At 37.3% G+C, this 27543-nt stretch overlaps 1 protein-coding gene across 4 annotated transcripts in view; it reads left to right on the forward strand.

The window, feature by feature from the left end:
• TSHZ1 (teashirt zinc finger homeobox 1) overlaps nucleotides 1-27543 on the forward strand; it is an 85329-nt gene that overhangs the window by 17030 nt on the left and 40756 nt on the right. The window contains exon 2 of one of the 4 annotated variants that reach the window (XM_058177857.1): nucleotides 15820-15862. The exons of 2 other annotated variants lie outside the window; for them this stretch is intronic. In XM_058177857.1, the coding sequence (XP_058033840.1) occupies nucleotides 15820-15862 (43 nt within the window). Of the gene's footprint in view, nucleotides 1-15819; nucleotides 15928-27543 lie in introns of those variants that run through there. One more of the 4 variants, XM_058177859.1, reaches the window with a different exon arrangement.

The following is a 27543-nucleotide window of genomic DNA, read 5'->3' on the forward strand; positions in this document are numbered from 1 at the left end:
GGGTAAACTATGGCTTGTGATCGGAAGCATACTATACTTGAAGTATAGTATATACTACAGTTTTTGTAACTCATGGCTTGGCATAATATAAGAAGCGACAAACGATTGTTGCTTCTGTTCCAGAAGTCACATTGCCTATAAACAACATTAGAAAAAGAAGTAGCCTAGTGGCTCTAAGCCATATTTTACTTCAGTTTTTTGAAATTCTGTGGGCTTTGGACTAAATTACTATAATTCTGTGATACCTGGATTTGATTGATTGTGCGGAATCAGAGAGAAGATGGTGACTTAAACTATTTTTCAGGTTAAACTTTTTGTTGTTTTTGTTACTGTCTTTTCCCACAAACATTTATACCTGGAGAACATTATGGTGCAAAGAGGAAAAGAATCAAGAATGTTAACTTTTAGAATGTATGAAATAGTTTTCTTCTACACAAAACCTCATTACAGAACTCCAGACTTTGAAAACTAAAAACTAGCATAAATACTTCGGAAATTAAAAAAAGGCTTGAGGCAAAAGAAGTTGAAAACAGGCTAAGAATTGTTAGGACAGAATCCAGGAATGCAAACTGGTCAAGAATCAGGGCATGAATTTTATATCTGAAATACTTCTCACATTATAAGTACATACTTATATAGTACATACACACATGATATTTATATATAATTTTTTTCAGTTTTGACTTGATTTAGATAAAGTAATGAATATGAATATTTTAACCTCTTGTAGAACCAAGACCTCGCTTATAGTGTTGATGCTAAAATAAGTATCCTGTAATTCTGCTAATTTTTCTATATTTTTCTTCCTTACAGAATCTTGCTGCATGTATTCTCCACCCCAAATCTTAGTTTTGTAGCTAGTTATCTACTCTGCTGAAATTCTGGTACTGCCACTGTCTATGCTGTGAAGGCAGTTAAAATGAGCATTAATCAATCTTACAAAGTCAAGCAATGAGCATTAGGAGGCCACTATCCTGTGACTAAACACACCCCTTTTATGGAGTGTTGGTGCTAATAAAGGGCAGCTTATTACTGAGGCAGAGACCAAAGCTTGGGTGAGGTCAACCATGACTGGCAGTCATCAGTCATTCTTAATGATACTTTTTCTCGTGCTTTCTAAGGGATTCTGAGTAGAGTGCAAATCATTTGGGGTCATCCATAGTTCATGTACCCACAGATGGTAAAGGTTTTGAAAGATAGGTTTAAACTTGTACTTAAAAAAAAAAAAGAACTCCCCAACTAGATAAGTTATTTTCAAGTAGACAATAAACAAACACAAATAGAATCTCCTTCCCTCTTGCAGATCATTATATTTGCGTTCAGTGTGAAAAGATATTTACACACTAGAATGTTTTGTGTCTGATAAAGAACTACATAAATTTATTTTTATGATGTCTGTCTTCTTTAATTATTGCCTTTGATGTGTATTGGTGACTAAATAGAGCTTAACAGGATTTCTCTCCCTTCTTAAATTTCGCAAAGTGAAACTCAGCCAGTCTCTGACAGATGTCTGTTCCTCACCTTCAGGATTATTTTATAAATCCCTTTCTGATGAGTGGAAGTGTCAAATCAAGGACAGGCCATAAAGCAAAAGTATAAACCTTTTAAAGAGAGATCCTGATAATATATTTAAACATTTTTTACTATTTTTGAAATTGTTATATGTCTGAAAAATATATTTTATTTTAAAAGTGAAAATTGGATCATAATTTTGCATGTAATATGATATTATTCCTCATGTTCCTTTTAAGTTGCATTTCATGCATATTGAGAAATTAACTATGCTAGAGATTAAGGAGTACAATTAGTGGTTTATTAAACTTTTCTCTGTCTTTTACAAAGACTCATTTGTTATAGGTTGTTTTGATTGTGGTTTTCCTATGCTCTTCCCCCTTTCCATTTAATTAATTTGCAACTATACATAGCAGGTATGAAGAAATGTGAATTCTTTTTGTTGACTTCAAGATTTTTACCTCTAATAAACAGTTTATTTTTACGAATAAAAGCTGCAGTAAACTGAAATCAACACCTTCTAGTTTCTTCTGTCAGTTTTGAGTCACAACACAAGGAAAAATAGGTTGTGTTGTGCATAGAATCTAGAAGTTGTCCTGATGTTTGTCTTACGTGCATTTACTTCCACTAGTAACATTCAAGAGCTCAGGAAAAAATAACAAGTTTTGCTAAAGCTAAGTTGGAAAAATCCATATGGTCACCAGGGGGCAGCAAAAGGATTCAGAAATTTCTAATATTGAAAGGTCATCTGGATTTTGACATTTCAGATAAGGTAGCCACATCTTTAAAGTTCAGAGGTTTGTATAATTAGCTATGTATGAAGCCCATTTGGGAGGTATATTAGCTTGTGAACATATGTACAGCACCTTGTATGTTTGAACAGATGGTTGGAATTCTTATGTAAATAAATACTACAACCACTTTAAAATAACCACATGAAACTATTTTCTTTTGATATTCTTTTGTTAGGGTTCAATTGTGCCATGTTATATAATTATAATTCTCTTATTATATACTATTCTTTCAATTTAAAACTAGTCTCTTCAAACTCTATAAGTAAATATATTTCTGATGTTGGTTGGAAAATATGCACGGCTTCATAAACAATTGAAAATATACAATTCTACCTATGATAAGAAGTGGTCCTTGTTGAAGCTTTATTCAAGAAAGCACTTAAAGATGAGGGTGTTTATGTATTTAAATTTAAGAATATGCTTTAAGTGCTTTCCTGAATTTGGGCCAATGTTCCTGATGCTTCCTCCTGTTGAGACCAGATGTCATGAGAAACAAATCAGGCTTCATGTGTCTGACTTTTTGCTTTCTACATGTAGCCCTGCTTGTTAAGTGTTTTAGTCTTATATATAATCAGATAGCAGCACAATTTATATTCTTGAAAATGATGGACAAAGAGAACTAGAATATACTTCAAACAGGAATCTGGATATTTGTAGAGCACTTCATTTTAGGTAAATTAGGTTTACTTCAGAGTACTGCTACTGTTCCCAAACCTTCTAGAAACAGGTTTTAATTATTACGTAATATAACCCCTCAAAGTTTTAGCTGTTGCAAATAGGTAAGCATCAATCATTTGCAGTTGATTAACCAAAGATTAAAAATATGCTTTATCAAATTCACATTTTTACTGAGATTTCTTTATTTTGCTAAATGTTGGGGGAAAGGCACAAACTAAACTTTTGTAGCTGGCTCACTGATTTGTGAGCATAGAAACCCTGACTATGATTCAAACTGCATTTAAATGAATGCTTAAATTGCTTCAAGTTTTCAAATTTAGCTAAATAATTAAAGCATCTAGGGAGGCATTTTAATATGCTATCACAAAGTCTGAACTTTTTGAATCTAACATTCTTGACAATTGGAAGCATATTTTGGACTAAACTCTTTCTCATCCCAGTGAAACTTCTTTTTTTGATAAATCAATGAGGCTATTAATAGGATTGAGGAAATCCTTTGACAGGTGATGTTTTAATTTTGGAAATGCACATACAAGCCCAACTTGTAATAAAACTATTAAAGTAGGAGTGTCTTTTGGCTAACATGGCTTTCAGATGCTTATACTAACTGTCTCTGCATGCCTAGTATAGTCATTTCACTCATGTTTTATTTTTATGTATTTTTTGAATATATTTCCTGCCTTTTTCTCCAGAAGCTGAAGGTGGGTCTCCCTTCATTTTTATTTTCGCAACAACCTCAAATTGTAAGGTTGTGTGGCCAACAGAAACACTAGTGCTGGCTTGATTTTTATTTGAATACTAAGAATTTTATCCAAAGATGTCATGCCATTAGTCTAAACCTTCTACTACTTAGTAGTTCTGCAAATGTTTACAGAATTTATTGTAAGTAGTTTTCTGTAATTGGGTACTTTCCACATGAATTGTAGTACAGGTGTCATAAAATTCTGGTTATCATAGTCAGCAATTATACTAAGGGAATGAATCTACTTCTTCCTTTTCTGTTGGGCACCACACAGTGCTTAGGTAAATGGTTCATTAAGTTGATGGAAAGCTTAGAGTTATGGGTCTGTCTCCTTTGGCTCATGACATTCCTTTCCTCCTGAACTGTTCTGAGGGTGCCCATAAAATAAATAAGAGAATTGACACTTGGGGGAAAAAAATCCATTGGTTTCACCTACTGCCCAGAACATCTCATCTCATTCTCAGTCTGTGTTATGATTAGGTTGCCAAGTTTTCAAGTAGAGTATTTGCAGGACTGCCTGTCTCCAATTATTTCTGCTTAGCCCATGAGAACTGGGAAAATAGGCATGGGTTCTTTTTATGAAGCAAGAGATATGCCTCTGTTGCAGAACCTGTCCTGAGAAAAAACATTACTCTTGAGGGTTTGGTTGACATTGACCCTTCTGTCCTTCTATATCACAGGTTGCGACATCATGTTGCTGTCATGTGATGTTTCACGATGTTTTTTTCCCTTCATGGAGCTGGGGTGGGCATGGCCTGCACGTGACGCATCTGGCCCATGGGCTGCCAGTTTGACATCTGTTGACCCTGTTCTGTATCCTTATATGTAAGGTCAGAAAGCAGGATAAGCTCCTTTACTATTAAAGTTATTGAATTAAGATATGGGTTGGTAGGCCTCAGTTAATTCTGATTTTTTTTTGTTATTTCTGATACCTGATGTTCTTTTCTGTTCCTGGTGCTTATTGTATTATATTTTCTCCTATGCTCTTAACTGTAAGTCACTAGAATTGTATTTTGAAAATTGGTTAGTTATATACATCTAATGAATTAATTAAAATATTAATAGTAATAATGTATTGTGTGCTGATTTAAAATTTTTGGATCTTAAATTTGTCAGATACTTGAAAGCCAGTTTGGTTTAGTGGATAACGCACCAGGCTAGAAACCAGGCGGCTTATTATAGTCCTGTTTTAGGCATAAAAGCCAGCTTGGTGAACTAGTCACTCTCTCTTAGCGTGCCACATCAGGCTTTGGCAATAATTCAGTCAGTCAGTTCCTATGGATTGGATGGATCCACACTTCATCTGAAAAAAGTGTATCCTGTACTTTTAGGAAAAATGCTAGGAAGAAAAAGAAATTGTCAGATAGTTAACACTAAAACCATCTTAAAAGAGTTATGCAAAAACATCAGTCCAACTGAAACCTGGGCATGTGAGAATATTGCCATAAATGTACTCTACTTTTACTGCAGACATTGCTCTACTTACAAACTCTTGATTTACAAACTTCAGCTGATACAAATAAACTTGTCCATAACTCCAACCTAGAAGATCCCAGAAGTCAAGAGAAGGCATGCTGTAAACTAACTCTTCTCCATGTACTGAGTAGAGAATCCAAGGAATGGGTTAACTCTGCCTTCTGCCCAGAGACTGAGTCTGTCAATCTTCTGTGGTCACAGTGCCCCAGTTTTAACTCAGTCTTTGCTCAGGAGAGACGCTTGGAAAATAACTGCTTCAGAGAACTGACAATACAGAGTTATTTCCGTGGATTCTCACTAACTAAACTAACTCTTTACTAACTAAACTAACTCTAAACTAACTCTTCCCCTCCTTCTGTTCACATTCTGTTTGCTCCACATGCATACTGTTCACTATTTGGTTTTGTAATGATTGGATGTGGTTTGTATTGTAGTGACTGAATGTCTGAAATTAGGTGCAAGGTTAATTTTTATGTTTGTTTGAACTTACAAATGAAAGGGATCCGCGAACAGCATCTTGGAACATAATTTGTTCGTAAGCAGAAGAATGTCTGCACTGAGATAGCTTCAACCCTATTAAAGGCCCACACATGTATAATTCAGCTAAAACAGGTTAATACGATATAGATGCATAAAGATCATGTACAAGATTTTTTAGTGTAATTGTATGAGACTTTGGCAAAATGACTTCTACCTCACATCTTTGTAAGTTATAAACCAGCGTAGGATTTTGTATTGGAAAGTTTAGCATCTTATGTAGACAAAGCTATATTATACATTAAAGTTATATTAACTTTCCTGCTGAAGGCAGTCTGAAGAGTGAAATGTAAAATCTCTCTGAAATATTCATTGTATCTTGTAAGATTCAGCTTTTCTACCTATATTTAAGGTTTAGTTTTAAGATTTTTTTTTCTCTTTTTTTGAGGTTTCACTTCTTCAGTCTGTGATTCCACACCTTGGTTGAAAATATTTCTTTTTTTGGGGGGTATCTTTTTTTTAGTCAATCTGTATGAATATGTTACAACTCAATGTGAGTTCTTTCGATTAAATAAAATACTTAAATTGTAATCCGTGCAAAATGACCATTTGTGAAACTATGAGAATCCATAATAATGGTCATATGTTAAATGATTTAGCATTGTAGTGGTAAGGAAGAGGGAATGCAGTTTCAAGATATCCATGTATTTATAATAAAAAAAGATTAAAAGTAGAGTCAGATATGTTTCTCTCTTTTCTTTTTTTTCTCTAAAGCAGTCAAAAGATATACTGTATACCCTGTGAAAGGGTGCTTTCAATCTAGTTATCCACTTAGCCCAGTCTCAGATTCCAGAACCTTCTACCTACTCTCATTGGTTAAACTACTAAGCCTTTGATTCCTTCCTGATTACACTATGCAAGACATCTATCAAACACTGTCTTATCTGTTTGTAAGGCAGCTCAGGCCTCAGATTTAAGTCATGGGTTTTGGCTACAAGTTGGAGTGTGATTAATAATTGACTAATGTAGCTTTTATTTATCACAGGCTAGCACATTTCACCATTACCGAGTTAACATAAATTAAGTGTAAGCTGTCGTTCAATCTGTTTTTCAACTCTCCCCTCCCCAAATCTTAAGTCTATCTTTCACTTTTTTAGAAACAAAATCCTTACACAGGGCACAGTCTCAGTCAGTGCCAAAAAGTTGATTTCCTTTTCAGTGGAGTCATATATCACTAGCCCTCCCAGCTGCAGTGTCAGCCTCTGACAGAATGACATGTGTCATTTATCAAAGGGGCCAGGCTGGGCCTTGGGAAACGTACATGACAAAGCCTGAGAGAGTTCATTTCTTAGTCCCCTCCTACCCTCCCTGAGCCTCTTGCCAGGAAAGCCTGTGATGTTTCTGTCTTCACAGCATTACTGTAAGTCCTTCAACCTTCACAGAATTAACCCTTACAGCTACAGCCATCATCACTACTATGGGATATTCCTTAGAGAGTTCTGCCATCTGATTTTCTAAAAAATTAATTTATTTTTAGGTAAAAATGTGATTAGCAATGATATGTTGCTGGAAAATTCTACCACTTGATTTCCTGTCATCTTTACTTATAGCTTCTTAAAAGTAATTTATGCTATGGATAGTATACAAGAACAAAAATGCAAAGTTTTGTCGTAGCAAGGCAAGGCCTAAAAACTCATCAGTATAGTAAAATGTTGCAGTTAAACTCTAAAAAGTATGGAGTGGGCAACATTATTCATAGTAAGGTTTACTTCTGAGTAAATATGCAGTCGAGAGCTGAGTTGTAAAAAGCTCTGGCACTATATAAGTGCAGAATAAACTTGTGTATATGAATGATTTTTTGCTTAAATATTTTACCTGATAAATATTTTGCATGGCTATTTCAAACACTAAGTTGAAATACGAACAGCTAATATTTCTTTTGAATGGAATTTAATGTTTGAATTTCATAACATCTTACAAATGAGGTGATTTGCTTAGCTTTCAAAATTCTTGTAGAAGGTGTTTTTCTTAGCATAGAAAAGAAGCAAAAGCACATCAGATTTTTTAACAAGGTGTCACTTACATTGAATTGCTTAATATCTGTAATCATGTTATTTAGTCCTATAATAAAGGTAATGATTAATAGTTTAAATATGAAAATTATTTTCTCTCAAACATGCAGAAAACACTGCAAAATGTAAAAATGTATTTTGGTAAAACAAGTATAATAATGAAAAAAATATTTTTTCTCCCTGTCTTACAGTATACACATTGCTTTAAAAACAGTATGCATAGTTGGCTGTCACAATAATATTTACGGCATCCAAATATCATTTACAGATACAGCTAAGGGGATTCAAGCCTCAGTTAGGAACTTTCTAGAAAGAAATCCTATAAATTAGCTATTGCTCAGGAGTGGCTGTTTTCTAGTCAGGGCTGGTCCTTTCATTTGTCTACATAAGGCTAATTTATTTTTGCAGCCAGATGTGAGCTGACAGCCATCACTCAGAGTTTCCTTCCCCCACTGTTAGGAGGTCGGAAAAACAGTCACGTTTCCCATTTTACAAAATCCCCATCAACATTATTGAAGATGGATGTATCTTTAAAGCAAAGATTGATTGTGGATATCGGAGTTATGGTGTCATTTATCATGGTGAATATTATTTAGACTTGGATTGTACAAGGCTGTAACTTGAGACACAGCCAGGGGAGGGACAATCTGGAAACGAGGATCCATGAACTTTAATGGATGGATGCTTTTTCAAAGCTCCACGCACTGTAGTATGATTTACTTTTCTTATAGAAAAGAAACAAGCATTTCAGTTTTAAAGGGCCAGCATGCCTTCTTGTTTCCTTTTGTGGACCCTTCATAGACATCAAAGACTCACAGCTGAGACACAAATAGAATGATAGTATATGAATTTTACATGCATACAATTAATCATAGTTTAAATATATCACCATGAGATATTAAATGAGGTATACTCGAAGCTTTTGTTTGCTTGAGCTTTTACTCATGTCGCTACTAAAGTGCCCCAACATATTTGTATTGTGTAAGAGAGAGACTCATCTGAAATTATGGTGGCATTAAATATAACATAATACCATTGTGATATATTGTGCAAGCGTTCTATATCAAACTGAGTCCAGAATATCTAGTTGTTCACTCTTGAAGTCTCCCTGGTAGGATGACTGAAAAAAACTCAAGTTAGTTAACATAACAATACTGTAAATGTTTGGATATGTTAAAATACGTTTTAAAAGTACAGATTTGCAATATATACTTAATTCTTTGGATGTGTGAACACATGGTAAGCATACAAGAAAATTTTCTAGGGAAGAGCCAGTTTTAACCCTAATATTAAGAATGTGCTGTATATGCTAGTGTTTAAATTAAATGCCATTGAAAAGTGAAGTGTGTTTGCATTTTAGTATAGAAGCATGGCAATAACATTTTAATCACCAGTTTATTTTAGATTCTAGAACATTCACAAAGTTCACAAACACTCATGAAGGTCATACAACATGTTTCTCAATATAGTTCATTTCTACTTCATAATTTTGTCATTAAAGTGAATTAACTTTAATCTGCTGTAAAGATTCAGCTGAATCATAAAATCTAGGTCATCTTGTGAAGTATAGAATAGATGTGTGGCACAAACACCCTGATGGCTTAAAACATAATTTTTGAAAGTAAATGCATGCTAATCAATCCTAAAGTAATCATGATAGTGTAATGGCATGAATCCAACTGAGGCTTATTCAACTGGTTGCTTTGGCTGCTTACTTGCATCACAAAAATAGTCATGGTTATACTCAGCAAGAGGCCTTGTAGAATTAGTTTTGAGCAATAAAATCTAAAGATTAGATATCTAACTTCCATTTAATGTAGACGGTAGATTAACTGCATGTGGAGACCCTTTATTTTAGTCTTCAGCTAATGGCATTCTAGTGATCCAGAAAGCAAGCATTTATTAGTGGGGATTGTGTTTTAACTAAATGTTAGTTTATGTTTTACTATTTTAGCATGATTTTATATCTTTGTATAATTTCTTCTAATACTGCCTATTAAAGGTTGAAGATCTAGAATATAAATGTTTGCATAAATAAATTCGTATTTCATTAAAAAATATAAGATGTCTTTAAATCAAATTGAATTTCTGGTGGTTGCATCTATACTGTGTTCTTGGCAATGTTAAGGGAATGGATTGTTATTTTTTCCAATATTTTTGTTAAAATTCCCAATTTCTAGTCAATCCCACATTTAAGTATTAAGTATGAACTAGAACTGATCTTGTTCACTTTTTGAAATCATCCAAGGGCAGCCAGGTGCTAGTACCTGCTGAGGCTCTTACTACACACTTATAAATACTATTGTTTTTTTCATTCAGGAAGGTTCTTGGTAATAAATTACAAGATATTACCAAGTGAGAAGAATATAGAACATAAATAAATTTCTTTGTCATTACAGTTTAGAATGAAGCAACAAAAAGAGAAAATAACTGAGCATCTGTTCAAATTGCATTTATCTTCTATTTCTAACTAACGAAGAAAATCTTATCATATGGAACAATAAAGGGCATTTATTTTTCCAAATACTGATTTACTTGTTGAGGCTGATCTTGCATTTATATTTAGATATTCTTGACAGCTCATGCTTCTCTGTGGCATGTGATATTATACCAGTGAACATTCTAAGCAGTTAATTGACTATATAATAATCTAGGTAAAATAGAATATTTGCAGGGGAAGTTATTTTGCACCATTATTTCAGGGGATATCAGACTTTTGGAGTCCCAAATCTGAGCCCATCATGTTGATAGTGGTAGCACAAAAGAAAAATACCTGTAACTTTCAATAGGTCTTGCAAGATTGTTAACATTTCACCAGATTTTGGTAAAGTCACAAAATGTTGATATTTAATCTTTTTATTTAGTGGACTTTGGTACATGAATGTTCTAATTCACATTACAATATCTGCTAAAACAATAATTGGTAGCCTCGCGTGCGTGTAATTTTTTTGCCTCTTGTTATCTTATCTGCTACTTTTAATAACTTCGGGAATAATATCATTAAATTTGCAGTTCCGGTGTACTGTGGGATTTGCTGCTAGTTGATTGCTGATTTACTGTTCTTATAAGCATGTTTGCTTTCATACATAGAAGAAAAGAAATTTAATCTGGTAGGATGCTGCCAATATTGATAAGTATACATAGTGAGGTTTGATTTAAAAAACAACTCACTGCCACCAGATGAAATAGTTTGCAATAAGATATATTTCAAAATAAGTGTTTGGAAATAAGATCTGTAAAAGTGAAAGATTTGTAAATATTTGAGTTTAGGATCAACTTGATTTACCACTTAATAGGAAGAAATCGGCTTAGATGCTAACAGTTTGGTTTAACTGGATTGAGGTTTGGGTTGTCAGTTCTACTCTATCTCAGTAATACTCCATGTAGCTTGCATAGGAATATTTTTACAAATTAAAAAAATGCAACATGTTTATAAATAGGAAGTACTTTATCAAATGTACTATGATCATATTTATCATAGGCACTGCAATGTTGTCAAGTTCATTATAGTAAATAACAGCATAACCATTACTAATGCATGTAAATCTATGCCACAGTTATGATATAAGACTGCTGTTTCCTGATTAAGACTATTTGATGACACAGAGATATAATGTAAACATCAGCTTCTGGCATTCTGCATTTTTCTGACAATGGAATACATTAATATGGGCATACTTTACAGAATGGACTGAGTTTCAGAAAGTAAAGAGTTTAGAAAGGTGTCTAATTTTAGCACTCACACTGTATATCCATAAGCTATGCATATTTATCATGGCATATTACAGAATGCAGAAAACTTGTTTTTCATTTTTTTCCTGAGTATCTCAATGAGATGATTTATTATAGTTATCCATCTTAAGGGTCATCTATCAACTTTTAGTTGCTACAAAATCAAACAAGCAGCTGTTTGCTTTGAATCAATCAGAAAACTTGTCATTTATCACATTCAGTATGGTTTTTGTGTTAACTGAATTACAGTATTATGCATAACATTAAAATAAAAATACTATTATTTACTAATATTGATTGTTTAAATATAAACAAAAACTGTTAGCAAACTATATATAGATTCTATCCCAGTAAATAATGATAATTTCTGAAAAATTCTAATTTTGGTCTGGTACTGCTGTTCTTATTAGAACAGAACTTTGGTCACGGCATTAGATCAAAGTTTTTAACAATATTTATCTCATTCGTCCTCAACTAGCCAGTGGCACGAGCCTTTAATGTTCCTGTTTTACAGAAGGAACACTGAGAGAAACTGATTACACACAGCATCCCTTTGAGCATTTTTGCTATTCCTAGCTCTTATTACTGAATCAAAGGAAAGAAGAGAGGTCAGTCCTCATTCTTTTTATGCCAGTTTTGGATATGTTTAGCCATTAGTTGATATTTTCAAGAATTAAAAGTAAGAATATAATTGTTTTGTATTGGGGTATAATTGTTTTGAAAATCCAAACAATCCAATTCGTCCTAGAAATATTGTACATAATTTGATATTGAGGACTCTAGACAGCATTTGAAGAGAATTGATCTGCATGTAACTTTAGCGCAAAGGGGAAAGTTAGGTTTACATGATTTCTCAATGTCAGAAAAAATTATGTTTGTAAGTTCTATTTAATAGAAAATGGCATTTATTCATGACAGTAATTTTGTAGCCCACAGCCTGCTATGGAACTACTCTAAGTTATCAAGAAGCCTCATAAAGAGAAGAGAGAAGTTTTTGACTATCGTGTTTAATGATGTAATTTAATACTTGTTATGGGCTGTATCAGCTACAGCCCACTTTGAAAAAGTGCTGTATAAATTTAAACTCAACTGATATTTGAACTTGTAAGAACAAGTATTATAACTAGCTTTATGTTCATATAAACCAGCAGTCATGTTTTTGATACTAGGTAGATAAGTGTAATTTGTCCTGCTTATTAATACAGAGAAATAATAGGTTTTTTAAATAATTTTCCCTTGTTCCATGCTAGTGTTAGTATCATTTCTATAAAAATGTCGATGCTTCCATTTTGATACATGACAAATTAAAAGCACAAAAAGATGTAGGACACAATAAAGTATGGTATAAAAGATAAAATATATAAAAAGCCAATACAGTTTATTCTGAGTTGCCTTGTAGTTGTGTGTGAAATGAAAATATGTATAACATGCATAATTTATATCACAAATTAACATATTTGATATTCATAAATATATGTGATTATACTCTTAAGGAATTTGTGTTCAATTGGTAGACTGTGTGTCAACACTGAAGATATTAAATATTCTATATTACATATAATCCTGTGATGGAGTCAGGTATCCAATAAATTTAATAAATAACAATATGATTATGAAATTGACCATTATTTTGATCCTATTAGTACAAAATATGTATATTATTTTGGTAATCTGGGGAAGTTGATATTTACTAATTTTAATTATAGTAAACAAAACTAGTTTTAATCTCTCACTTGGTAGTAGATAACATATTCAGTTTTTGTCATTTTTCATGTTTCAAGAGTTTGAAAAAATGGGCAGTACACTTGTACCCATAGGTCGTCTCAATTTGCACTAAAATAACAAAGGCTTTTTTATTTTTTATAAGTAATGATCATAGTAAGTGTTAAGTTTATTGACAATAATAATGAAACAACTTACAGATGAATTATAAATCTTTGTTGCCTAAATGCAATAATAATGCTTGGTAAATTTTTATGGAAGTAGTGTGATTTTCAATACCAGAAACATATTGCCTGTATCTTATATTTTCACCAGTACAGGCTCAAATTTGGTAAACAGGTATCAGTCTGCACAGCTGTAGAATTTTGTTATATGCTTGCAGAGGTGTGTTTAGTTTTCCATTTTTTCCCTAACACAGTTTGAATAGAATAGAATAGAATAGAATAGAATAGAATAGAATAGAATAGAATAGAATAGAATTTTTATTGGCCAAGCGTGATTGGACACACAAGGAATTTGTCTTGATGCATATGCTCTCAGTGTACATAAAAGAAAATATACCTTCATCAAGGTACAACATTTACAACAGAAATGATGGTCATAGGGTACAAAATTAACACAATGATATAACACTTAATGATAATCATAGGGTACAAATAAGCAATCAGGAACAATCAATATCAATATAAATCATAAGGATTACCAGGAACAACGTTACAGTCAAGTGCTTTGTAGAGAGATGCTTCCTTTGTCTATTGCTTTCTATGATGTCAGTGTCAGTGTCAACCATTTCTATGACATTGTCCTAAAGTCTTGGGATTTCTCAATCTATTCAAAATAGTTTCATAAGTGTGATAGCGAGAGAGATCAGCAACCAAAGATGCAATTGATGTTAATCAGGTTTGGGTGTCTACCTATTGGTAATTCTGTAAAAGAAACTTAATGCTCCCCCGGCAGATTCTCCCTCCTTTTTTTTTTTTTTACATTTATATCCCGCCCTTTTCCGAAGATTTAGGGCGGCTTACATTGTGTAAGGCAATAGTCTCATTCTATTTGTATATTAATATACAAAGTCAACTTATTGCCCCCCCCAACAATCTAGGTCCTCATTTTACCTACCTTATAAAAGATGGAAGGCTGAGTCAACCTTGGGCCTGGTGGGACTCGAGCCTGCAGTAATTGCAAGCAGCTGTGTTTAATAACAGGCTGTCTTACAGCCTGAGCCACCCACGACCCTTTCTTGGTCAGTTCTTGAATTTCATTTTGTTTCATGTAAGAGACAAGATTTTTTTAAAGAGTAACAACAGAGATGTTGTTTTCACTAATTATTTTATTGTTTCAAACTTGAATAGTTAACTATATAATAGATCTAGTGCTAAATCTTGAATTCAGTGTAGAGAAATTCGGTGTTCAACTTCTTGGTATTAGATACTTTTATTTTTGTTATCTTTTTAAATAAAATAAAGACCCAATAAGTCTTTCACTGTCATTGTCCTGTATTGCTTTTCTGTTCATCAGACTGTATTTCATACAAAATTACTCTTTCTAAATTAATTTCTGTAAAGATAGTTTGCTCAGTTTTCAACCAATATCACTAAAATTGATTAGTCATTGTCCCACTATTTAATTTCTATGCAATGCACAAAAAATTGCTATGATCCCAAGGCAAATTTCTGAATCTTGATCTTTGTAAAAAATGTTTCTCAGAATGTGGAGATAACTGTGATTGATAGAGAAGAAGCAAGATTAATAATTATGATGATGCAAGGCTCAGTTATTAGCTACATAATTCATATATAGTTTTAGGTAGACATACAAAATAAAGAGAGATAGGTTGACAGAAGGGAAAGCATTATCTTGATATGCATGATCTTTGGGCAACCAATGTAGTAAAACATCTAGTAATTATTTGGGCTCTATTTACTTATCTGGCTTTCAACTCTATTTACATATCTGTAAATTAAATATTGCAAAAGTAATTTAAATATTTAATTTGCTGTCTTCCAAACTAAGAATACCTTAATTTTGGGTGGTGGTTGTGGCTTTTACTGTGTTGTGATGGAAATGTCATTGTGGTGCTTCAAGGCATAAAAAAGTATAACTGCCTGGAATCAGTATTCTTTTTCATTTGCAAGGCATATGAAAGCTGACATAAGATTACAATCACCATTATTAGGTGAATCCCTCCTACTGGCTTCTCCATTGATTTGTTGGAAGCCAGCAGTGAAGGTTGCAACTGGTATTCATATGACCTTAGAACGCTGCAATCACTGTAATTGTGAGCTGGTTTCCAAGTGCCTAACTTGTGATAATGTGACTGTGGGGATGTTGCAATGACCACACTATAAGGGCTGTTTGTATGTCCCCTCATTCAACGCTGTTATATCTTCAGATGGTCACTAAATGAATGGTTCCTGAATGAGGGCTATCTGTACTTGGATTATCCTTTTCTAGCTAAAGACAAAGTTTTTGCAGTTTTGCAAATATTGCATTTTTTTTCTTCAGGAATGCTGTTTTTATATTTTATTTTATACCTAAGTATCAAAAACTGGTACAAAATATATATGTCAAATTGCTTAAAGTACAATGAACTTTATAATTTCCTTTACTTCAGATGATCACTGGCTTGGTGATTGCCTCTTCACCAGGCAATGGGAGTAAGTAAGCCAAATAGTATCAAAGGCAAAACCCAATGAAAAAGGACAGAAAATCAGAAGTCAAGGTCTGCAGAGAATACAAGTTAAAAGATATGTAATGCATTATTATTATTTAGTATATGGCATACAGTGTCAGGAAAATCTACACATGCTAGACACGGCTAGTTCATTCTGTTTGGTGCTTCTGTGTCTATCTTTGGTGCACTGCGGGGGGACAAACTAGCTTTACACCAATTAATTAGCAGTGCTTGGGTTGCTGGCTCTTCTAGGCTCCTCTGCCGGTTTTGCCTCACCTCGCATCATGTCTCAATGCCTCATGTTCAGCAAGATCCTGGGCTGGCTTCCACTCTCTTCACACACGAATGCAGCTAGTTTCCCCCCCCACAAAGTGGTACCCATTTATCTACTCACAATGTTGCATTCTTTGAAACTGCTGGGGTGGGCGGGAGTAGGGATCAAGCAACAGGAGCTTATTTTGTCTCACAGAGATGGTCTCAAACCATCAGCGTACAAACCATTACTGGTTGGTAGTTCCAAAGTCTTTAAGTCTCTGCACCAATTGGTCCCACAATGCAATGTAAGGCATGAAATAAATGTATTTGCTGTTACCATGAAAATATAGTTCAGAAAGCACCAAATTTCAAGTTTCGTTTCTGTGTATAATGGAGAAACTCAATTATGCAAAATGTAACTTTTAAAATCCTGCTTTCATTTTTCAGGAAGCAAAATAATTTTTAGGCATGTTTTACTCTATCTATATCTATCTGTCTGTCTGTCTGTCTGTCTGTCTGTCTGTCTATCCATCCATCCATCCATCCATCCATCCATCCATCCATCCATCCATCCATCCATCCATCCATCCATCCATCCATCCATCCATCCATCCATCTTGTTTTAAATGAAACAATGTAAAATTTATATTTAGAAGAATGATAGTTGTTAACATCCTTACATCTGTGCTATAAACTCTATATTCTAATACTCAGAAAGGAATAACATTAATTAAATACGATTTAACTATAATTATGATTATTACATTGGGTAGGATTCCTGTAGCATAAGTGTTTGGAAATCAAAAGCACTTGATTTATATATAATCAACACAAATAAATTACCTTACTGTTTCTACTTTTTATTAAGTTTTGTCAGAGAATATGAGCACTACACTTCTGAATACTTGCAGTTAGTTGATCTCTGGATACTAGTGAAAGAATGTGCTAGTGAAAACTCAATTGCTATATATAACACCACTACCTGAAATTCTAGAATATAGGTTCAATTTTCACAAGTTGATATCTGGACCAAATTATTCCAATTAATTGTTAAACTAGTAAAATTGGAACCTACATCTAGAATTCAAGAATTTGGTGTTACTTTATACCTATATGACAATAAGACTTCCACTAGCAAAATTTAACCTAATTTAAAGTTTAAACATTCTGATTCTTATTTTGATGCATAATTAAAACTAAAAGAAACACACTCAAAATAATATGCTAGGTCTTTCCTTATTTTTCTCTAGTATTCCAAAGTTCTCCATTGCAGTGGAGATAGCATCCAGGAATGCGGTTGTCCTTATCTGCTAGCCAATAGGACTGAGTCTGTCAAAGCTGTGAGGCCACGCCTACCCCAGTGGTCCTCAGCTTTTGACTCAGTCCTAGTTAAAGACAGGCGTGCTTTTAACTAAGTCAACCTATTCCTGGATAGCATTCCACTTCTTGGACAGCTATACCTCCAACATGTCAGCTCATTTGAATTCGACAGCTGTACCACCAATTGATTCTAGCATGAAGAGCTTTTAGCTTGAACCCACTGTAGGCCATTCTGTGGCAGTCAGATCACCAGGAGGTGATCCTGACAAGGCAGTCAGTCGAGCATTGCTCGCAGAGCTGGCCGGGACAGTCGCGGAGCAGACAGCACTCCTACACTTCACAGCAGAGAGAGCTTCGCTACTCTGCCACTTACAGAGCAAGGGCAGTAGACTGTTAAGTGTTGGACTGTCATTTGACAGCTGCCACCCTCACCCCCCCGGACAGAGTCCTGAGTATAGAGTTCCTGCCCAATTGCCGGGCATACTCTCTGCTGTTGCCTGCCACCATTTTCTTCACAGTGGAGCCCTTGCGGCGTATCTGAATGGTGGAAAATTCAAAATGGAAGTCGCAGCTGCTGCTTTAAGCGGACAAGCAGCTTTGACAAGCAGAAGCCCAAGCAGGGCTAGGAAAGGCAGAGACACTGCGGGGGCCTCAGGATCGAGGCCCGCAAGCCTAAAGACAGTGGCAAAGCTACTCAAGAGCTCCAAGACCTTGGCTTGCACCTCCAAAGCTGCAAAGCGAGAGGCTACAAGGTACCAGAAAGCCATCAAAAGAGAGGTAGCCAAAGCTTTAAAGGCTGCTGACCACAGGAGGGAGCCTCAAGCCTCCAGTCAGGCCATTTCCCGACAAATGCAGTGCAATCGTTGGGACAGCCTGAGGCATGTGACAGCCGCCCTCCATAGGCTCTATCCCCAGATGGTGCTGGAGAGCAACATTTGCAGGCTGATTGCAATTTGCCCAGCAACAGTGAGTCACAAATTGGCTCATGTCCAGACCCTTTCTCTGCCTTCTCCGCCTGGCAACCTTCAAGGCACAGGGTTTCATCTGTTGAGGCAAGCTTTACCTGGACTTCAGCGGGAAACCGTCAGGGGAGCCTCAGGCATTCTAATTTCCTTCTGGCATGGAAGCCTCGATATCAGAGGCTATAAAGCAAGGAATAGCAAACAGCTTGCAGCAAAGCCAGATAGCTGCTTCTGTCAGATCTGACCATTCCTTGCCTCTGGATCTCCCTCTAGGGCCCCAGGCTTTCGGGGAATTCTTACCATTGCAAGAGCCATATTCCCCTGCTTCCTCCAATCAACTTTCTGAGGAAGAGATGTACAGGGAGTTAGACTTGTCAGAGGATGAGGGCTTAACACCTGACCAACTGGCCTTCACTGGCCTTTTCTGGCCAGCCTTTTTCAAATCAAATACAAGGCCAGAAATACGGCTCATCTAGCTGGCCACTTGCTGGCTCAGGAGCCACCACCAAGCACACCAGCGCCTGTGGGCTCGCTGTTTTCTGAACCGACAGCAGAGGCCAAGGTGGTATCTTTGCCCAGATTATTTTTAGATGTGATGTAGTGACAGTGGGCCTCTCCTGGGGCGGGAACAAATCCCAGAACCCTGGACAAACGGTTCTACAATACGGGGCCAGATTTGTCCAAAGCACTGCAGGTGCCTGTGGTGGATGCCCCGATGGAGTGTTGATTGCACCATCCATAATGGCTGATTCACCTGAGGATAACCTCTGGCCTGATGACAGATGGGCAGAACAATCCCTCAGGAATTCAGTGGCCCACCAAGCCACTGCTTGGGCTATGAAAGCATCCACAACAGTTTCCTTTTTTAATAGGGTGTCCTTAATTTGGTTGTGACAACTGCAGGACAGATTTCCGGAGGCAGATGTACGGTCTCATCAAGATCTGAACAAGCTGTCAGCTGCCATGGAATTCTCCACAGATGCCACACTCAAAGCAGCACGTTTAAGGCCATCTCCTCTACAGTGGCTTCCAGGCAACTCCTGTGGTTCCGCCAGTGCCAGGCCAATGCCAAGCATAAGTGGAGACTGGCCTCCGCCCTGTTCTCAGGGGAGTGGTTATTCGGAGATTCCTTGGATCCGATACTGGTCGAATACGGAACAAACATAAGATCCTCCCTTCCCCTTCCCGGTGGGCGGATTTCAGCCCACAGCCTTATTTCCACCGCCAGTCCTTTAGAGGGCCAGATAGTGGGTTTGGGCAGCAGAGACCATAGCGCCCCTTTGGGCAAAGGCAGGACCACCAGCAGGGCAGGGCAGGGAGGTATAAGTAGTTCCCTCTGGCCCTTTCGAGGGGGAGGAAACCATTCTTTCAGGTGCCAGAAGTAATTTCTTTACCAACTCTCCTATTGGGGGACGCCTGGCCATGTTTGCAGATAATGGGAGAGCACTACTATCGATGCATGGGTTCGGGAGATGGTCAGGTTGGACCTCTCCTTGGAATTCCTCTCCACACCTCTGAGGTTTTTCATTCCTTGCCCCGTTTTGGGGAACAGGGTCAAATGGGGACTCATGGAAACTGCTATCCAACATCTGTTGGAGTTCCAGGCGATCCAGCTGGTTCCTGAGGACCAGCAGGGATTGGATTCTATTCCATCCTCTTTGTAATTTCAAAATCCTGGGGGGTGGGGTGGGTTTACAGGGCAATTCTGGACCTGAAAGGGCTGAACCGCCTTGTCATCTACAAATGGTTCAAAATGCATTTGCTTCAGTCCATCTTGGACGGCGTCAGAGAGAGCAACTTCCTCACCTCAATTGATCTCACAGAGGCTTACCTTCATGTCCCAATTTTTCTAGGCCATAGGCAATACCTAAGGTTTTTTTTATGCGGGCTGTCACTATCAATATACAGCACTGCCATTTGGTCTGTCTTCAGCACCCAGGGTGTTCACAAAGTTGCTTGCGGCCCTGGCCACGCACCTACTGGCTCTCCCCGTACGGGTCCAGTGCTACCTGGATGGTATTTTGATCTAGTCCGCCTCTGAACTCCAGGCGTGCTGGGATCTCAGAATCGCCATCCAGGCCCTTCAGGACCACGGGTTTTCTATCACCACCACCAAGAGTCATTTATCACTTACTAACCAGTTGCTGCATTTAGATGTGGAGATTGATACCATGATGTGTAAGGTGCACTTCTCCCAGGAGTGGCAGGAGAGCATAAGGAAATTGGTGGGCCAGATGAGGAGGGACCGTACAGTGCCCCGGCCACACTTTCACAGCTCCTGGGTAAGATGGTATCCTGCATTTCGATCGTGCCTTGAGCTTGACTGCACACCAGGTCTCTCCAGTGGATTCTCCTCCCCCACCACAGGCAGGCAGGAGCAGTTCCCCATCTAAGGTTAAGTTACCACAGGAGGTGGTCCGATCCCTGGAATGGTGGGATTCCCCAGCAATCACTAAGGGATGTTTCTTTAAACAGCCATAACATATGATGGTTACGACTGTTGCCAGCCTCTTTGGCTGGGGGGCACATCTCCAAGATAGAATGGCCCAAGGGCAGTGGTCACAGGCTGACCTGAACCACAACATAAACTGGTTGGAACTCAGGGCAGTCTACCTGACGCTTTGACAGTTCCAGACAATTCCAATTCCAGGCAGGCAGGTCTTAATTCTGACTGATAATGTGGCTGCTGAGGCACATATTAACAGGCAGGGAGGAACCCAATCCAGGTCCCTTATAGCAGAGGCAATGTCTCTGGGCAGAGAGGCTACATTTGTCCTTACAAGCGGAGCACATTTCAGGGGCCGCAAATATACAGGGAGGTTGGCTTAGCAGGGCCACAGTTGATCATGCAGAGTGGCACCTACATCCAGCTTTATTTCAGGAGCTGGTGGAGCACTTTGGACTACCAGCTGTGGACCTCTTTGCAACCCTGGACAACACCCAACTGACAAAGTTTTTTGTGACGTTTGCGGTTCCAGGAGCAGAAGGAGCCTATGCGCTTCGCAGCACTTGGCCGCCAGGGCTTCTCTAAGCCTTCTCCCCCTTCTCCTCATCCCGAGGGTAGTATGAAAGACTGGCGGAAAGGTGCTTCTTCTGGCTCCGCACTGGCCATGGTAACCATGGTTTGCCGATTTAGTCACCCTCTCGGTGGCCAGCCCTTGGAGGATACCGCCGGAGAGCCAGGGGGCATTGGTCCACCGATACCCTACTTGGGACCTCACTAAGGTACTGTAGGTGCTGACTGAGGCCCCATTTGAACCACTGAGAGAGGACACATTGTGTTTCCTCACCTGCAAGGTGGCCTTCCTAGTAGCCATTACATCGGCTAGACGGATATTGGAGTTGGCAGCACTCTTCATCAGGCGGGATCTCTGTGTGTTTCAACTTAACAGAGTGATCTTGTGTCTGGACCCTTCCTTCATACCAAATGTGAACTTATGGTTTCACAGGTCCCAGAAGCTTATCTGGCCCAATTTCTGCCCCAATCCAATGGATCCAGTGCATCCCCTGGAACGAAAGTGGCACATGTTAGACGTGAAGAGGGCACTCTTGAGTCTATATCAAGAGGACTTCCTCATTCAGGAAGATGGAGTCGCTCTTTGTGTCGTTCCAGCCAGCCTCCTTAGGAACCAAGGTCACTCCGTAGACTCTGGGCTGCTGGATTCGGGCGTGTATCGCCAAATCTTACGAGATATAGGCCCTTCCATTGCCCAAGAGTATCATAGCACACTCCACTAGAAGTGCAGCCACAAGTGCAGCATGGGTGACACAAGCCTCTCTGGAAGAAGTTTGCCAGGCGGCTACATTGTCCTCCCCGTCCCCTTTCATCCACTATAAACTGGACAGCTACGCCTCAGCTGATGCTGCCTTTGGTCCTTCAAAGGGTGCATGAAGATGAGGGGACTTTGGACCAGGCTGTGGCCCACCCATGAGAAGGAGCGTATCAGGTAAGACCAACACCCCTTTTAGTCATAGATTTTTAAAATTTATTTTAAAAGTTTGGATATCAGTGTAATAGAATATTAACATGGTTAGTGACCAAAGATATGTTTTCAGTTTAATATAAACTAAGGAATTGCTAATACAAACACAATCAATAAAATAGAAATTTAAATAAAATAAGTCACAGCCTAATGATAACAAGGTGTGGTATAATAAAAACTTGAAAATATATACTCTTGAACTAAATTAAGTGCTGAAATGGCAATACTTGGCGTACTAATTTTAACTTGGTGCCTTCTTCACAGGTAAAAATTCCTCAAACCTGTAATTTTTGCAAAGTTCAAAATGAATGTGAAGAATTTCACTTTTTAGCTTTGTCTTATTTATCTATCTTAACTAAACATATTAAATAAGAAACAAGTATGGTTAATGATCTATGTTTTTAAAATTGTTAGGTTTTGTGAACAAATCAGAGCAGAAAATAGAGGAAATTTGTTCTGAGACAAAATTGATAGGAATTTGATCCAATTTATGTTTTAGTACAGGAAACAAAATTAAAAGTCAATATGTGCTTGGATATAGAATGAGTAACTGAAAAATTAGTGCTTATTGTAATAAATATGTAGCACTACATTTACGCCATCATGCATTATTTGCTATCAAGATGAGAATTTGCCGCATTGCTCCAAGCAGAACCAAAGAAATGCAACAAAAGTGAATAAATTGGTTTTAAATGGATTTGTGCTTTGGTAACTAAAGTAATTATTTAATCGCAGCTTCTTTATATGTAAATAATTCATTGCCTGAATTTTTTGTCTTTCATGATTTAGAGCACCGGAAAGCACTACTAGCCTCAAAGTTACCTCATGACTGATCAAACTTATAAATTATCTCAAGGATCTACCCTTATTTTTCTTACAAAGATTAGAATTAAAAATCCAGGAGAATCATTCTTATCTTCATTCTGTAGTTAATAACTCTTGAAGTTCTAAGTGCCAATTCAGCAGATAATATTAATGTGGAGTCAAAATAGATACACTACATAATTTATTTCTACCACATAATGACACAACTATGAATAGTTTACTAAAGGTTCTTGGAGATGTTCTTGCCTCCTTGAAAACACTGCTGAAACCTTGGCTTTCTGTGGAATATAGAAATAGACAGGACATTAAATAATAGCCATATCTCTACGTTCGTTTTACTGCATTTTCCCCATAATTGCAACTTTGTGAGGTAGATGGGGCTGAGGGGGAGTGACTGGCCCTAAGTCAGTCAGCTGGCTTTCATGCCTAAAGCAGGACTAGAATTCATAGTCTCCTGGGTTCTACATCAACCATTAAAAAAACTGGCTCCCACTGATTCTGAGCATATGACTACAATAGCCTTAAATTGTTACTAAATGTACTGGTATAAAAGTAGTCAGTCTCTATTCAGGGCAACAGAATTCCACCACAATCTAATGATGTATACATTTTTTAACACTTCATCATTCGTTATTGTGGAAGTAAAACCAGATAATCTAGGATTATTAAGAAGTGTTGATATGCCCCTTTCATTGCTAGCAGTTTCTTCTGCAGCAATTTTTCTCTTTATCTTTTCCTTCCCCTTTAGCACTTTATTTCCTTATTTTCTATCATACAGTCGTTTCTCCCACTCAAGACAGGAAAGGAAAGTAGATCTCTTCTATTTTATTTAAAGAAAATCCAAAGCCATATTTGCATGTTCTATATTAACAGTATTCTGAAATAACCATATTTTATTATTTTATATAGGGAAGAATTGTAGCATATGTACACAGTCACTTCAGCCCTACTTTTTCTGCTCCTGAGGTCGATTGTGATGAACAATGTCAGACTTACATTTTCTTGGCTATGTATCAGTTTCCCAATATTTCTCAGTTTCCATTACAATTTACAACCCTAAATTGAGATGACCACCCAGCAGTTAGGCAGATTTAGTTATCCCACTCTACATGATTTAGCTGGACAGTCTTATACTGATTCATAAGGGGGTTACGTCACTCATTAGTGTGGAAATGCCTACTGTCTCTTGTATGTTTTTTTCTCTTGCACAGCCAAATTAACTAGTTTAATGGGGAGTTGAGGACAACGAAGACCTACTGATACAGTTTGAGAATAAATGGGAAAAAATCAGAGTTTATGCACTAGAGTTCATTAGGAACTGTATTATGAGATTTTGAATAAAATTGTAAATCTCTGAAAATGGTTGAATGCTTTTCGTTAAAACATTACAAACTATTATTCTTTTGGAAAGAAAACAAGAGGAATTTTGTTAATTAGGTCAAAAAGGGCAAATAAGATTAGTTTGCACAGATGATTCCTTCTGGAGGTATTGGAAGAGTCTAAACCATGTTTTTTAGGTTAGTGTAGTGTTTTTCCAAAAATAAGACCTTCCCGGATAATAAGCCCAATTAGGCTTTTGAGCGCATGTGCTATAAAATAAGCCCTCCCCAAAAATATTTAACCGCATGCGCAGCTGGTCCCCTCCATTTCCTCTGGTTAGGGTTAGGGAGACAGAGCTGGAAATCAGGTAAGACGGCAAGAGGAGCCATGTCTTGCTCCACGCGCTCCTAAACAATAAGACCTCCCTGAAAATAAGGCCAAGCGCTTATTTCGAGGTTCAAAAAAATATAAGACAGGGTCTTATTTTTGGGGAAATACGGTATGTATATAGGATTATAGTTCCCATATTTATATGAGTAAGAAAGTTGAATTATAGATGTCCATGATCCTAGCCTTTCTCTGTCATTTTTAATCAGTATAGTTACATATTCATAGCTATATAATCTGTTTATATCATTTTTTTGTGGAATGGTGACCTCCAAATGGGCTACCAGTCCCATTATTCCAAATCAACATGATTGAATTGGTTACAATCAACATTACCCATAACCAATGTACCCATTGAGCACGCTAGCTGGATTTGATGAGAGCTACAGTTTAATACATGGTGGTACTATTTAGTTTCCAAGCATAATTGGAAGATAATTTCTTAAGCTTGATTAGTAATTGAATTAGCAGGGCTTAATTTAAGATAGTGCTTAGTTCTGCAACAGTGGCAGTAATGCTGAAAGAAGAAAACATTTTAGAATAGATCTTTTACAAGCCTGGCTCCATTCTCACAGATGGGCAAGTTTGATCCAAGCTTATAGGTTTTATAACATTTTTTTTTAAATTTATGAAAAGTTTGCTGTTTTCATCTTAAGCACATGTGAGTACTTTCATCCCCTAATCTTCCAGTAATGGGGAAATTTTGTGAAACAAGGGAATTACCATAGGGGTGAGCAGTTTCTTTCTGCAAAGACATGGACAGTTCATACCTCCAAGGAGGGGAAGAATGTTTCTCTAATGTTAGGAAAGCTATGTTTAGAAACACATCCATATGTGCCACGTAGACCATAGCACAATACAGAATATCTAACATCGTGATGGCAAACCTATGGCACCCGTGCCCAAAGTGGCACGCGAAGCCATCTTGCCCAGCACACTTGGCCTTGCCTGTTTGTTTTCTGGGTTTCTGGTGCGCATGCACGTGCGATGATCAGCTGCCCTTTGTGCGTGCAGCAGTGCCGAAAACCTGTGTGGGAATGCGCACTGGCCAGCTGATTGTTGGATATGCACGCACACCAGAAGTTTGGCTTTTCCTAAATGTGTTATCCCTTCGTGCTGAAAACTGGCCTGCGCATGCACGCTGGCTAGCTGATCGTTGGGCGTGCATAAGTGATAGAACCCGGATGTTTGGCTTTTCCGGAGTGCAGCCCTTACAAGCGTGCATGCGCAACATTTCCGCGCAACCCTTTTGTCAGTCGGTGCTGAAAAGGTTCGCCATCACTGATCTAAGATTTTTAACTTACTAAGAACAAACCATAATGCTAGTGCTTGATGTTCTGATAATCATTTTGGCCTAACAGGAGGGGCTAATCCAGTTTCTCTAACGTGTCATTTGAAAATTTCCTGTGCCATCTGGGAGTAATTCCAATACCTCTAGGAAATATCAAGTTGGAGAAGTCTGACATAAGAAAATAGTAGAAGCTTTATTTCCATCCATGACGTGCGGTGGGGTGGGGGGGAGATTTTTACTTATTTCTTCCAAATAAACTCAACAGATGAAAAACAGATAAGGATTTCTTCCTCTGGTTTATTAGGAGAGGTATCAGTGTTCGCATCTTCAGCAACCAAATTTGCATCAAAATAGTGGCATGTATATAGTGACAGCATGATGCAAATTCCTTGTATAATTATTTGTTTGATGCAAATAATTGAGTCAGATTTTTGTGGTGTGGAATCATGACATTTCTTTTTGTCCCACAGGCGCTTATGTGTTTCAGGCTTGTATGACATGGAAAACAAGCTACTGACAGAATTAACCGAGCAGCGTATAATATTGGGTGTGAAAAGGACATAGATGCTAGGCTATTTCATTTATTGATTCACAGTATCAAAGAAGAGTTTTTCACTGAGCTCCGATAGGTAATATTAGTGTATATGTGTTTGTTGCTCACAAAATCAAATATGAGACCAGATGTATAGAACAGAAATAAATTTTAGTCTAGCTGTGCAAGTATTAACAGCTATATGTCTTGGATTCCATTGTGAACTCTGCCTCATTCACAGTCCTTATTAACTCTCCTTGACTGGAATTACCATGTGTGAAATGAAGATAATAGCATGAAATATCAGTGCAGCAAGCATGAAAAAGTACATTTTTGCATATGGTGCATATCTAGCTTTTGAGAGTTACATTCTGGCTTCTAGTTGCTCTACAAAACCAGAGTGCCCTTATGCTGGCTATTGCTCTCTAGATGTGTGGGACTATATAGTCTCAGTCATCATACCCACTCATCCGGCTGGCAACAGATTTCAGAAAGACTTAACTGGAGCAAGACTGATTTTTCTGTGGAACTAGATTTGATAATACTGTATATAAGACATTTTATTTCCTCAAGTGGATATGAGACAGTTACCAGCACAAGTTAAATGTGTCAGTTCCCTAATTTTGGGATTTTGCAGTACCATATGTTAAAAGATGCCTAGTTTGCTGATCTTGTGCTTTTTAATTGCTGCTTTGTGTTACATACTTTTTAAATAATAAGTTTTAACTGAAATTGGCATACTGAATTTTGATTGCTTTAAAAATATATAGTAATGCATAAAACATAGAA

The sequence above is a fragment of the Ahaetulla prasina genome, chromosome 3 (assembly GCF_028640845.1).
Source record: "Ahaetulla prasina isolate Xishuangbanna chromosome 3, ASM2864084v1, whole genome shotgun sequence".
NCBI classification, from domain to species: Eukaryota; Metazoa; Chordata; class Lepidosauria; order Squamata; family Colubridae; genus Ahaetulla; species Ahaetulla prasina.